This window comes from Chanodichthys erythropterus, chromosome 24, assembly GCF_024489055.1.
Source record: "Chanodichthys erythropterus isolate Z2021 chromosome 24, ASM2448905v1, whole genome shotgun sequence".
NCBI classification, from domain to species: Eukaryota; Metazoa; Chordata; class Actinopteri; order Cypriniformes; family Xenocyprididae; genus Chanodichthys; species Chanodichthys erythropterus.
Window position 1 is genome coordinate 2130001 of NC_090244.1, and position 14775 is coordinate 2144775.

The following is a 14775-nucleotide window of genomic DNA, read 5'->3' on the forward strand; positions in this document are numbered from 1 at the left end:
TTTCTTTTTCCTGAAAATGCTATTTAACATTATGGCTCATTACTAAATCTATCATTACTCTAGATTATCACCAAATATTGGATTAAATCTTTTTGTCAACTTGTTTTCTTTCAGTTAGCACAGGATTTGTATTTCTCTTTGGGTCTGATTGATCATACGCCTCATTTATCTGAGCTTATGCCCAATTTTTGGCCAAAAAAACATTATTTGTGGGTAGTTTCAGCAATATTGAATACAATTTAAATGTATCACATTAGAGTGCTTTAATTTTTAACCAGGAAGTTTGTTTTGAAATGCTTTTATCTTGTACAAAATGGCACAAAGTCACACAAAAATGAACGGTCTACAAAATAAATAGCTTGTTATGCATTATTATCACCAAATATTGAATTCAAGCTTTTGTCAAATTGTTTTCTTTCAATTAGGACAGATTGTAGGCCTGTTGAAAAATGACTGCCCATTGAGAATGAATGAGGGGAGATTGAAAATAAGAGAAACGTTTAGTGTTCAGGAACATGTTCATCAAGTTCATGTTCACATATTCACAAACAATACTACAGTATTACAGGCTTTCTTTTTCACAGAGATGAGCTTCATGCTCAGATCAAGTGCACATTTTTTACCTTTTTTTTTAATATTTACACATTTATACACAAAACTGAGGTGCATAAGCTCAAATAAATGAGGCCTATGATCAATCAGATTAAAAAATAAATGCCATTTACCATTAAAAGACCATTTACAGCCAATATATGGTTTTTAAAGCTTATTAACAGTTATAGCGCCACCTATCGTCCGATCTCCATGCAAGTTGGCATGCATCTTTAGAGCCATATGCTGCATGTGCTCGCCTATTTTCGTAAAGTTCAGAGTTTTTGTTTAGGATTTATAGGTTTTTGTGTGCACTTGGCCATGCCCAACTTCTAAATGACCCTATTATAGTTTACCAAAGGGTAAAGTTCAACTTTTTTTTGGATAATAATTGACCTAGAGAGTCCAGAGAATTGTACTGCTCTGGTTTGGTTCTGAGTGGGACCTAGGACTAGTTTGCAAAAGTAGGGTTTTTTTCAAAATTCACGAATATTTAACAAACTATTCAATTGACAGCGGTGGTCAAAGTTGTGTCGTGGGCATGTGCGAAAAAAAAAACACTGATTACCCAATTCTTTATGCCCCCCGGTGGCCGATTTCTTTAGAATTTCTCACAGGTCTCTAGGGGTGTGAGTCAAAAAGCCCCAGCAGGTTTCATTACGATTTACCTCTGCTAACCTTGTTTGATAGCTGCTCAAAATTCATTGGCCGATGGCGGACATGTTTTTCGAGATACATCAACGTCCTCATAGGCAATCATGGAACCTCAGACAAAGACACTGCATGCCAATTTTCAAGTCGATCGGACTAACGGTGAAGTAGTTATAGCCATTTTCATGTGTTTTTCCATGTTAGAGCGCCACCAAGTGGCCAGTCGCCACGTCCTTTGTCACACGACCACAGAATTAGCTCTTACATAGATGTGCCAAGTTTGCTGAAAACATCTTATTCCATTCACGAGTTATAGCCATTTTAGTAAAAGTGGCTCCACCCACTAGGGTCAAAAACCTAGGATAAATACCCGAACATTTCGACGAGTGAATCTGATGCATGCATTTTGTCCATCTTGAGTTGATCCAAGGATTACAACGATATAAGACACTTGAGCCTGTGCTTAACGGTTCAGGAAATATGAGTCATTTAGTACTTCTCACCACTGTAGTGCAGTTTTTAAAAGACCACAAAAGGTGTTTGAAAAGGGTTAAATGAGTGATTGACAGCAAAAATCATAGCAATTGAAGGAACTTAACAACCTGATACTGTGTTTAAAATGATCTGTGCATGAAGTCTTGGGGTGTAAATGCTAAATAATAGACCTGCTGGCACTTTTTCTGTGATGTGTTTATTGTCATACTGGGCTTTGTTCTGTGTGTGTGGATGGCGGTGTCCGTCCGCCTCCGCCGAAAGCTATTTCTGACCCTGGAGAAACCCTGGAGTGTTTTGTTAAACCCCTAGCTGCTGATGGACTGTAATAAAAAAATGCCGCACCTGGAACAACATGTATGCGTCTTTAGCGCTGGGTCTCAGCGTGCTGACGGAGCGCCGGTTACTGTTGCCCTGGACAGCAGGCGGTTCTTCCGTCAGACCTGCGGTGAACGGATGGAAAATATACATATATATATATATAAAGAAGCAGCCAGCAGGGGTCTGGATACAGGAGGAAATGCAATTCAAACATTCCCACAGCCCATAAAACTCTCTTTCACCTTTGAATTTCTCGTCTTCCGCCACCATCCTCTCAAACACCACGGTCACGACCTGTCTGACGGTGGCGGCCGCCGTGTTGTTGGTGATGTTGTCTTTAGTAAAGTGCAGCCGGAAACACAGAACGATTGCCTGAGATGAAGCACAAAACAGCATTGCTCAAGGGGTTTCGGTTACACAAATTAAATAAAATACATTTATGTCCTTTCTAAAGGTGTAAACGGGATTTTGACATGTATTAATACTTAGTCCTACTAAGAATCAAACAGGCAATTTTTGTTACTGTACCTCTGAAACTTCAATATGTAAATCAGAATTCCCAGAGCTTTTGAATTTCCATAATTTTTACATGAACTCTCTTTTCATTTATGATAGCCATTTTAAAAATCATTTTAAGGGATAAACACACACAAATAGCAATTTATTGTTTTAAATTTTAAATATTTAGAGCTTGAATACTATTTATATTCGGTCTTCTCTATAGAGATGTCCATGAATTTGTTAGACTTTAATTAATTTCCATATACAGTCCAGTCCAAAAGTTTGGAACCACTAAGATTTTTAATGTTTTTAAAAGAAGTTTCGTCTGCTCACCAAGGCTACATTTATTTAATTAAAAATACAGTAAAAAACAGTAATATTGTGAAATATTATTACAATTTAAAATAACTGTGTACTATTTGAATATATTTGACAAAGTAATTTATTCCTGTGATCAAAGCTGAATTTTCAGCATCGTTACTCCAGTCTTCAGTGTCACATGATCCTTCAGAAATCATTCTAATATGCTGATCTGCTGCTCAAGAAACATTTAATGTGTACAATATTTTTTTTCAGGATTATTTGATGAATAGAAAGTTAAAAAAAAACAGTGTTTATCTGAAATCTAATCTTTTGTAACATTATAAATGTCTTTACTGCCACTTTTGATTGATTTAATGCATTCTTGCTGAATAAAAGTATTCATTTCTTTCATTTCTTCTCAAAAAAATAAAAATAAAAATTCTTACTGACCCCAAACTTTTGAACGGTAGTGTATAATGCTACAGAAGCTTTGTATTTCAGATAAATGCTGTTCTTTTGAACTTTCTATTCATCAAGGAATCCTGAAAAAAAAAGTACACAACTGTTTTCAACATTGAAAATAATCATAAATGTTTCTTGAGGAACAAATCATCATATTAGAATGATTTCTGAAGGATCATGTGACACTGAAGACTGGAGTAACGATGCTGAAAATTCAGCTTTGCATCACAGGAATAAATTACTTTGTCAAATATTTTTAAATAGTACACAGTTATTTTAAATTGTAATAATATTTCACAATATTACTGTTTTTACTGTATTTTTAATTAAATAAATGTAGCCTTGGTGAGCAGACGAAACTTCTTTTAAAAACATTAAAAATCTTAGTGGTTCCACACTTTTGGACTGTACTGTATATATATATATATATATATATATATATATATATATAACCATATGAAATACATTTAATTTTTTCCCAAATTCCGTTTGAAAAATTTTGGATTCCGCTTTTTTTTTTTCATTTTTTTATTTTTTTTTTTAGACTCCATTTTAATGGTTAAATTAAATTTTAGTAATCAAAAACATGCCTAATTAATTGAAATAATGAAACTTATCCAATTTACCAACAATTTATTAAAAGTTTAATAATAAAAAAAAAAAATAAATACATTTTTAGAGCCCTGTGATATATGTTTTATTCTTTCCCCTCAAATTCTGTTTTCTGTTTTAATTTTCTGGATTCAATTTTAATGGTTTAATTACATTTATGTCTAATCATGTGTAATTAATTGAATTCTTAAAAATAACAAAATGCATTAATTAAAAAAAGTATTTAAAAAAAAAAGTAATTTTTTTCAGAAATTCTGTTCCATATATTATTTTTTCCAGCAAATCAAATGAACTCATACGATTTAATTTATCTTTTAATATTTTTTTTGTCAAACAAATGTGCTGCACAACAGAGCTTTACTGTTAAAATTAAAACATGGAAGAAAAAGTGAGTTTTTTTCCTAAAAAGATAGTTTTCATAATTTATTATTAAATTAATTTATCCAAATTCTACTGTACAACACTAATATGTTTCTGTCAAGTTAAATCAAACTTTAATTTTGACGGGTTGCCGAGAGCTTTGAGTTTCTCTGTGATTATGACGGCGAGCGTTTGAATGCTGATGAAGTGACCTTCAGAGCGGCTCTGGAGATGAATTATGTGCTTTCATGTCCTCATATAGTGAGGCGACAGAGGATGAAAACATCGCGAGTGTCGCGTGTGCGCGTACATGCATGCATTTCAGAGGCACCCAGACATGCAGGATTCATATTTAAATAGTCTATTTGCGGTTTAATATTCACAGACACTAGGCTATATCATGATTTGATTTAAGTGTACTGACCTGCTTTTAATTCATTCATTCATCAAAAATTTGACAAATTCCGTGACATTCTAAATCTGTGACACTCTAATTCCGTGACATTCTACATTAAATTTCGTTTTTATGACTGGATTCCGCGATTTCGTCCGCGTTTTCTGCATCACGGAAATCATAGGGCCCTATATATATATAGTTTTTTTTTTACTATTTTCATTTTTATTTTTGGGCAAAATATTACCCAGACATGTTTCCCCAATGGCTTTCTTCAATTTTACAACAAAAAAAGCACAAAAAAATCGTGTTTTGCACAAAGCGAGCCCTTTTCTGAGCATCAGTTTGAGTGTGTGTGGGGCGCACAGTACCTTGGACAGGACTTCATCATGTACGATGGTGTTGGTGGTGAGCAGCACCAGAACCGTCTGCAGCAGTTTGAGCTCCTCCAGTCCGTTCTCCATCAGCTGCCACAGCATGTTAATGATGTTCCCCGCCGCCGCCTGCAAACACACTCTAATGTCATTACTCTGAAACTGTGGCACTCTCATAACCCTTACAAATGTGTGTGTGTGTGTGTGTGTTCTGACCTCGGACACGACTTCATGTGACATGAGTCTCTGAATGGCGGCGAGACACAGCTGGGTGATTTTGGGTTCTTTGGTTCCGCAGCCCATGAGGAACGGCTGGACCACTTCAGAACTGTTCTCCTTCAGCGCTGATGACACACAGGAAACAGGAAATCAACACAACAGCCACATGGGTCACTGATAACACACACTTCTTCAACATCACATGCTCTTACCTGCCAGGATGTCTGTGTTTCTAGCAGCGATGGTTTTGATCTTGACGATGCCAGACTCTGCGGCCTAAAGACAGACAACAAACTCACGTGAGATTCTTTATAGGAAAATACGGAAAGAAACGTGACGTATTGTTAACGCTAGGGATAAACCGATGTAGAAATGTTAAGGCCAATAACTGATAAACTTATTCCTCGTCTGGTATCGTTTAAAGCTCTTTGAAGCTGCACTGAAACTCCACTTTTACTAAAATGGCTATAACTCGTGAATGGAATAAGATATTTTCAGCAAACTTGGCACATCTATGTAAGAGCTAATTCTGTGGTCGTGTGACAAAGGACGTGGCGACTGGCCACTTGGTGGCGCTGTAACATGGAAAAACACATGAAAATGGCTATAACTACTTCACCGTTAGTCCGATTGACTTGAAAATTGGCATGCTGTGGTTCCATGATTGCCGATGAGGACGTTGATGTATCTCGAAAAACATGTCCGCCATCGGCCAATGAATTTTGAGCAGCTATCAGACAAGGTTAACAGAGGTCAATCGTAATGAAACCTGCTGGGGCTTTTTGACTCACACCCCTAGAGACCTGTGAGAAATTCTAAAGAAATCGGCCACCGGGGGGCATAAAGAATTGGGTAATGAGTGTTTTTTTTTTTTTCGCACATGCCCACGACACAACTTTGACCACCGCTGTCAATTGAATAGTTTGTTAAATATTCGTGAATTTTGAAAAAAACCCTACTTTTGCAAACTAGTCCTAGGTTTTTCGCCCAGTCGGAACCAAACCAGAGCAGTACAATTCTCTGGACTCTCTAGGTCAATTATTATCCAAAAAAAAGTTGAACTTTACCCTTTGGTAAACTATAATAGGGTCATTTAGAAGTTGGGCATGGCCAAGTGCACACAAAAACCTATAAATCCTAAACAAAAACTCTGAACTTTACGAAAATAGGCGAGCACATGCAGCATATGGCTCTAAAGATGCATGCCAACTTGCATGGAGATCGGACGATAGGTGGCGCTATAACTGTTAATAAGCTTTAAAAACCATATATTGGCTGTAAATGGTCTTTTAATGGTAATATTTTGACCTTCAACCTTTTGGTGCCCATTGAAGTCCACTATATGGAGAAAAATCCTGGAATGTTTTCATCAAAAACCTTCATTTCTTTTCGACTGAAGAAAGAAAGACATGAACATCTTGGATGACATGAGGGTGAGTGAATTATCAGGACATTTTTATTTAAAAGTGGACTCATCCTTTAAGGTCATGCAGAATAAGGCATTAATTATGTGCTTTATAAGTACTAATAAACAGCCAATATCCAAGTAATATGCATGTTAATAAGCAACTTTTTAATAATGAGAACTGGACCCGAAAGTAAAGTGTTACCAATATATATTCACTCAGAAACGTGTGCTGTAAATGCCATTTCATGTTGACTTCAAACCAGAAGCACATCAGAAATCAAAATCAAACATGAACAATGACAGAAAACAGCTCTGAACGCTTTCAGTTTTTGTGAGTCCTAGAGGATTCAGAAGCATGGTGTGGAAATATGAAGAACATTTCAGAGTGAACGTGTCAGTGCCGAGCGGTGCTGCCCACTGAGTTTTACAGGCCACAATGAGTCCTTTCTCCCAGAACAGCAGGGAAACACTTCACAAACACACTACGCTATCTGTTCGGCTGGCTGATTCCATCACGGCCTCTCTCCATTTCTCCTTGTCACATCTGATCATCGGTCTCTCTCGACTCCGGAGAGATCCACGGGCTGTTAAAGACGCCTACAGTAACACACACACACATAGCTGTCTGTCCTCTCTGGAGGGGACGCGTTTGACAGATCTGTGTTTGGTGTCCTCATCTGATGAGGTGAAGCGTATGATGGTTTCTTGGCTCAAGGTGAGAAAAGCAATGTCTAATGTTTCACAACAGATCTCGGATCCAAACGCTTCGATTTCAGACAGTTGTTTACCAGTTTATATGTCATCAAAAACAGGAACGATTTAATCCGAACGCAAACATTTCACCAAACATTATTTCTTATTTGTTGAAAATAAACCCAAAGATGCTATATTCTACATTTCTATAGTATTGATTTTAGGCCTGACAAATTAATTTATAGCTTTATTGTTTATTAATTTGTTAATAATAGCATATTAACAAAAACTATAATGGTATCTCGATGGACTATACGCACGGTTACTTCCTGGTTGTGGTTAAACCAGCTCGGGCATTTCCGGTGAACTGTTATAATCATTCTGTATTCATATTTTAATGCAGTTATCACATTTATCTAATTTGCCAATAAACCAGTTTTACTGATTTCAATAAAGACGAAGCAGTGGGGACCGTTTATAAACGCCGTGTTTGTAATTAGACACGCACACGCATTATTTCCTAGCGCTTCAAATGTTATTTTTAATGTGATGACCACAAACATTATCTGTTCATCCTTCTGAGATTGTCTCCATTGTAAAACCGAACGTTTAAAAATGTAGGAAATTCAACATTTGATAGAAAGCACTAATTTAAAAATAAAAAAGACGATAATTACCACTTCAACCAGCAGGTGGCGGCAAAGTAGCATTTATTTGCGCATATATCAGCCATTTCTTCTAATCGTTTTTGGCTACATATTAAACATTATAAAATAACTAGGTTTAAAAATACATTTTGTCAATGTGAAGTATGAAATACTCACAAAATCTCATGGAAAACAATAACTTTTCTTGTGAATGAATGACAGAAAGCGAGCGCCGCTCTCTCTTTATAATCACAGCAGCTGTCAGATCAATGATTTCAGCACACTTGTGAAAACACACATTTTATTTAATTAATCTAACTAAAGTGCACAATAAATATTTAATTTTTGAAGCTTTTTTTTCACTTAAAAGTGTGAAAACTGATGGTCGAATTGAATTTAGCCAAGGAGGAACAATGAAGAACGTCTTTATTTATTCATTTTCTATGCTGTCTTACATTTGAATAACTACATTAATGCTATGCTTGACTATTTATCATCAGTTTTCCAGCTGGCTTAATGCGGAAGTTCTAAAGAATATAGTCCATTATACTAAAATAACTCTGGTATAGATTATTCTATGTATTTTCCATATGCAAATGACCTCATTTATGATTGGATAACCACTATGTTGTTGAATACTGAAGAGGTGATGAGAAGTAAACAGATGATCAAATTAATAGATGGTAATAATCAATAAAAAATACTAGAAAATTTTTTTGTGATGTTCGTTCCATTATCGATTCTTTCTCAAACTTACAAATAGAGATGTTTGTGAAACACACTGTTAGTTATAATCAAATTCAGAGTGCATAAATGGGCAGGAAAGTTTGGTGATGTGAACTTATTTCATGTTTTTCACGATTATGATTGATGACAGTGTTTCACACGGTGTTTATAATAAAACCAGAGCGAGGCAAGCTGCGGGTTCAAGGCCTGCTTTTAGCTTTATCTTTCACTGTACCATCACATCTTTTAATGTTTCATCTGACCAACAGGAAGCTTGTTTGACCTCTTGACCCCTGTTGTTGCTTGGCAACAGTTGGTAACGGTGACTCCTAAATTAAAGAGCGGCAGGTTCACAGAGATTTGAGTTAATCTTCAGAAACCACAGGAACTTTACAGATGAAAAACTTCTGCAAACAGTGCTGTGGTGAAACTACGGTAAAGTAATGATAGCCAATGCTAACACCATGATATATACCATGGTACTCATACAATATATAGTATTTACATGAATATCATGGTACATGTTAAGACAATGGTACTTTTTCATTAAGTTACAAAAGTAATGTCCAAAACGTTTAACTATGCACAAAATGCAATTCAGTAACACTTACTTAAAGACTTTAAATATAATGCATTATTAAAGTATTTTATTAATTATGCATCTTATAATGCATTGCATGATCTCATGAATAACTGTAGCCACAGCACAGTTACAATACTTATGTTACACCATTAAAGGTGCAGTATGTAAGATTTCTGTCCGCTAGAGGCCCATTCAAAACAAAGGCGTAGCTTGATGACTCCAAGTTTGAGCGCGGAATCTTGGGTGCAAAAGAATAGGGATTGGAGTCGGGAAGAAATCATGTTCATGGATGTATGGATTCAAATTCTGTATTACTGTTACTAAAAATAAAGCTGCATCTGATTATGCTATGTTAGCTACTTCACAAAATAGTGTTTTTCTCTGAGGCGCGGTAAAGCTTGAGACTCGCAAAAAAATTAAGAAAATTTGATTGATTTTAAACAATTAGACTAAATGTGTTGAGCTATATAACAACAATTCGTTTTCTGTCTGTAAACATAACCAAACAGTTGTTCCTTGTCTATTAAAACATGTAAATATTAAAGTGTCTTTGGTGTTTCCATGGTTTCTACAAAATAAAACCGGAAACCGAGGGTAACGCGGTTATGACGCCATTGACAGGCGACTCCTCACACGTCCCGGAGCCTTGGGTAAAATCACAATTTTCTCACGATTTACAAACAGTTGGAAACATTTGGGATATTGTAAGTACTCAAGTGAACAAAATATATAACACTGACCTAGTGGTTTTTGGATATTTTACTGCAAAAAAACTTACATATTGCACCTTTAATGCATTAAAACACATGACAAACAACCAGTTTCAAATGTAACAAGGAATCTCCAAATATTATACTTTGGTTATAATCATTTATGAAAAGATGTAATGCATTAAGTATGCAACATTAATTAATTCCCAACAAATTCCTATGAATGGTACTAAATTAATGGTAAATTAAACCAATTAGATTCTCACTAAACATAAATGCATTGAAATACAGGGGAATCTGTTAAAATTGTTTAAAAACTGTCCTCCGTGTGCATTTTGTGGTACATTTATGTTTAAAGGATTAGTTCACTTCAGAATTAAAATGTCCTGATAATTTACTCACCTCCATGTTTTCCTCAAAAACCTCATTCATTAAACACAATGAGAAAAAACTTCTTAGTAAATTGTTTCTGAAAATTAATTCTTATAAACATTATTAAATGCACCAACCCAAGTAAGAATGATTTTAAAATCAATTTACACAGAAACATTTTCTGCTAATGTTTATTGAATGTGGCAATTAGTGTTTTTCGAGGACCTGTTAGGGTTCGGTTACAATGCAATAATATTAAAATATGTATTATAACGTAAAGATCTAAACATTCTTTAACAAGTTACATCTATTTGAGAAGCAAAATATAGACAGTTCTTGATTGCATTTCTAAACTTCTAAACCGCTGAAGTATTTCCTATTTCCGAACAGCCATTTTATGAAGTGACACGTGTAAAATGAAGGAAGTTTCTGCTTATCTCTCATTCATCAGTCAGCATTCTCTCAAAATGCTGTTTCTCTCTCAGTGAATGAAATCCACAGAAATGAGTTTTCTCCTGTAAACAAATGAACTTAACGCTGCCATTCGAGAGGCCGTTAACATTCACATAAAGAGATTCAGAGCAGCAAAACCACTAAACCATGTTGCTCTAGTCTATGCCCTCAGAGTCAAACAAGTCAAACACTCTTTCTTTCAGTCCAACAGTCTGTCTTTCAGACTGGGGCAGATCTTGAGCAGGTCAGCGATGTCTTTCACCTTCAAAACAAGCAGTTTGGTGTCTTTACATCTGCTTACGGGTAATGGGAAAGTGTGGAGTCTATCTAAGCAGAGCACTTCAACACCCAGTGAAACGTCATCAGATTAACCCTGGAACATGAAAACAGTCGTCTGAAGGAGAGACGGATCGTATTCACTGAACTTTAAAGGACTAATACAGAGACTCTCAAAACCTCACAGAGTATAATAATGCGTTTAACTTTAAGTCCTCCGGGGAAGGTTGTATTTACACACACGAGTCACTCTGACAGCTCAGTTCATTGACTGAGTTTCATCTGATCAGGACATCAGCGCAGATACCTGATGAATCAGTGATTTATGACCTTTGTCTGCTCTCAGATGATTGACAGCTGCTTTATGACACTTTGAATGGAGAGTAACAATGACATCACAGCAGAGTGAGTGTCTCAGACTGAAGGAGTGTCTAATAATGAACACATTATTATCACCATAAACTGAAGACACACAAACACTCAAATATGCTTCACCAATCGGCCTTCTGGTCTGTCATTTGTCGTCGTCACAAACAGCTTAAAACTTTTTATTTCTAATTGGTTCTAATCTCATTTTAATCATTTTTAATCTAAAATAGTTTTTTTTTTAACAATATTTACTTTTGCATTTGCTTAATCATACCATTATAACATACATTGTATATTAATTATGTGTATATTTTTACGTGTGTATATTGGCCAATTTCTAATTTTCATTCTTTTCTTTCTAAAATATTTTTTTTTAATAATATTTAATTGATATTTTGTTGCATTTGCTTAATCATAACATTATATATTAAGAATTATTATATAATAATTATTTGCATTTTTTTTAAATGTGCAAAGCAAATATTGGCCAATTTCTATCTAATTTCATTAAAAAATCTAAAATGAATTTAATAATATTTGATATTTTATATTTTATTGCATTTGCTTAATCATAAGGTTATATATTAAGATACATCATATATTAATTTGCATTTTTTTTACATGTGCAGAGCAAATATTGACCAATTTCAATCTAATTTTTTGTTACTTTTTATATCTAAGATGAATTTTATTTAATAATATTTATTTGACATTTTATTGCATTTGCTTGAACATACCATTATATATTAAGATAAATTATATATTCATTATTTGTATTATATATATATATATATATATATATATATATATATATATATATATATATTATACATGTGCAGAGCAAATAATGGCCAATTTCAATCTAATTTTCCTTTTCTTTTTTTTTTATCTAAAATGTATTTTCTTTAACAATATTTAATTGATATTTTATTGAATTGGCTTAATCATAACATTATATATTAATATATATTATATATTAATTATTTGCATTTTTTTTACATGTGCAAAGCAAATATTGACCAATTTCAATCTAATTTTTGTTCATTTTTTTTAATATATCTAAGATTAATTTTATTCAATAATATTTATTTGACATTTTATCGCATTTGCTTGACCATACCATTATATTTTAAGATAAATTATATATTAATTATTTGTATTATTATTATTTTTTTTTACATGTGCAGAGCAAATATTGGCCAATTTCGATCTAATTTTCTTTTCTTTTCTTTTTTTATCTAAAATGTATTCCATTTAACAATATTTCATTGAGATTTTATTGCATTTGCTTAATCATAACATTATATATTAAGATAAATTATATATTAATTATTCATAATGTTTTTTACATGTGCAGAGAAAATATTGGCCAATTTCGATGTAAATTTGTTTTTGTTTTTTATATTTAAGATTAATTTTATTTAATAATATTTATTTGACATTGTATTGCATTTGCTTAAACATACCATTATATTTTATGACAAATTATATATTAATTATTTGTTTTGTTTTTTCATGTGCAGAGAAAATATATTGGCTAATTTCAATCTAATTTTCTTTATTTATTTTTTTTCAAAATCTAAAATGTATTTCATTTAACAACATTTCATACCATTTCATACTTAATCATACCATTATATATTAAGATAAATTATATATTAATTATTCATAATTTTTTCACATGTGCAGAGAAAATGTATTGGCCAATTTCTATTTCATTTTCATTAATTTTACATCTAAAATTAATTTTATTTCATTGACATTTTATTGCATTTGCTTAATCATAACATTATATTACATATTAATTATTTGTATATTTTTTACATGTGCAGAGGGAATATATTGGCCAATTTCTATCTAATTTTCATGTACATATAAAGATATATTATATATAAATTATTTATATGTGCACATAATATTATGTCCATACAGTGGAGTCTAGCTAATAACTGTCCATGTACAGGAACCATAACACACACATTACATATGCACACACATACAGCTACACGTATGTACACAGATGCAGATGAACCAACAGATATAACTGCATCACATAATCATATATGACATCTCCACACATAAACATCTCCATGTACCTCTTTGACTGGAGGGAATTTCTTCTTGCACTCCATGGACAGAGAGCGCAGATCCGCCTGCATGTTCTCCACGAGTTTCTTCACCGCTTCAGGGCTGCTGGTCGACATCTTCACACTCATTCAACACCAATTCAACTCGAATTAATGATTAATAACTCAATTAAACCGACCGGGATGTTTCGGCTCCAGCGCGAGACACATAAATAACCCTCGGTGCCGCGCACACATCAATAACTGTGTCTGACTTCAGCCGCGAACGCGCCTGTGTGTCGCGCACATGATCATAATCATGCTGATCGATATGATCGAGATGCTCTTTATGACATTTATGGTCTATACGCGCGCTACTCGCCTGAGTTTCATGATTTTTTCTTCATTTCATGGATCCCATAATGCCTGTGCGGAAAATGACACGTCACGTCAGGCGTCACTTCCGTAAACACTGACCGGATCCGCAGCGAGGGAGGGGCTGTGGCGCCCCCGCAAGGCGCTCAGGAGAGCTGCAAATCATTGATTTCATAAAACAAAACATTTTTTTTAAAAGTCCGTTGCTGTCGTTTACTTAAATAATTATACTTCAACGTTCATAAAAACATTTAAATAATTATTTTTACATTATTTAGCTACTTTATCATCCTATTCAGCCTCTACGTGTTACAGATTTAGATTTTGAGAAAACAACTGAACAGAAATGTGATTGAATTATAATCTAGGGGTGTAATATTCTCATCAGAGATTGCATTTCGTTTAGCACATACTTTTATCCAAAGTAAACAAGGGGTAGGGCAGAAATCTTATACATAAAATTAACAAAAACATTTAAGCTTATGTTGCAACGTGAATGCAACAGTAAATTTATTTATTTTTACCTGCTTTATTGTTGATATTTTATCATGTTTAAGCACTAAATAATGTCTTTGCTCCTTAGAGTTCCTTTAGCTTAATGCATTCTTGTGTTGCTGCAAATGCAAATAAAGTTTAATTTTGAGCGGAAAAAAACGCTTTTAGTAATATCAATTACTTATTATAGGCTATAGAAAGACGGTGGATGGGTGAAAGTGCAACGCGCAATATGGCGGGAAAAGTCCCGCCTTTTAAGTTGAAGAGCCAATCGCTGATTGGTAAAGTCGCGTCACTTCAGCAGCCGTTAGAAGCTCCAGTT

General features: G+C 34.0%; 1 protein-coding gene across 4 annotated transcripts in view; it reads right to left on the bottom strand.

Moving 5' to 3' along the window:
• mon2 (MON2 homolog, regulator of endosome-to-Golgi trafficking) overlaps positions 1–14037 on the bottom strand; it is a 44971-nt gene extending 30934 nt beyond the window's left edge. For all 4 annotated transcript variants that reach the window (XM_067379089.1, XM_067379087.1, XM_067379088.1 and 1 more), the window contains exons 1-6: positions 13614–14037; positions 5493–5556; positions 5278–5405; positions 5059–5190; positions 2298–2427; positions 2080–2177 (exon numbers count right to left, since the gene is read on the bottom strand). In XM_067379089.1, the coding sequence (XP_067235190.1) occupies positions 2080–2177; positions 2298–2427; positions 5059–5190; positions 5278–5405; positions 5493–5556; positions 13614–13733 (672 nt within the window). In that variant the 5' untranslated portion in view covers positions 13734–14037. The remainder of the gene's footprint in view (positions 1–2079; positions 2178–2297; positions 2428–5058; positions 5191–5277; positions 5406–5492; positions 5557–13613) is intronic.
• Between the last annotated feature and the right edge of the window lie 738 nt (positions 14038–14775).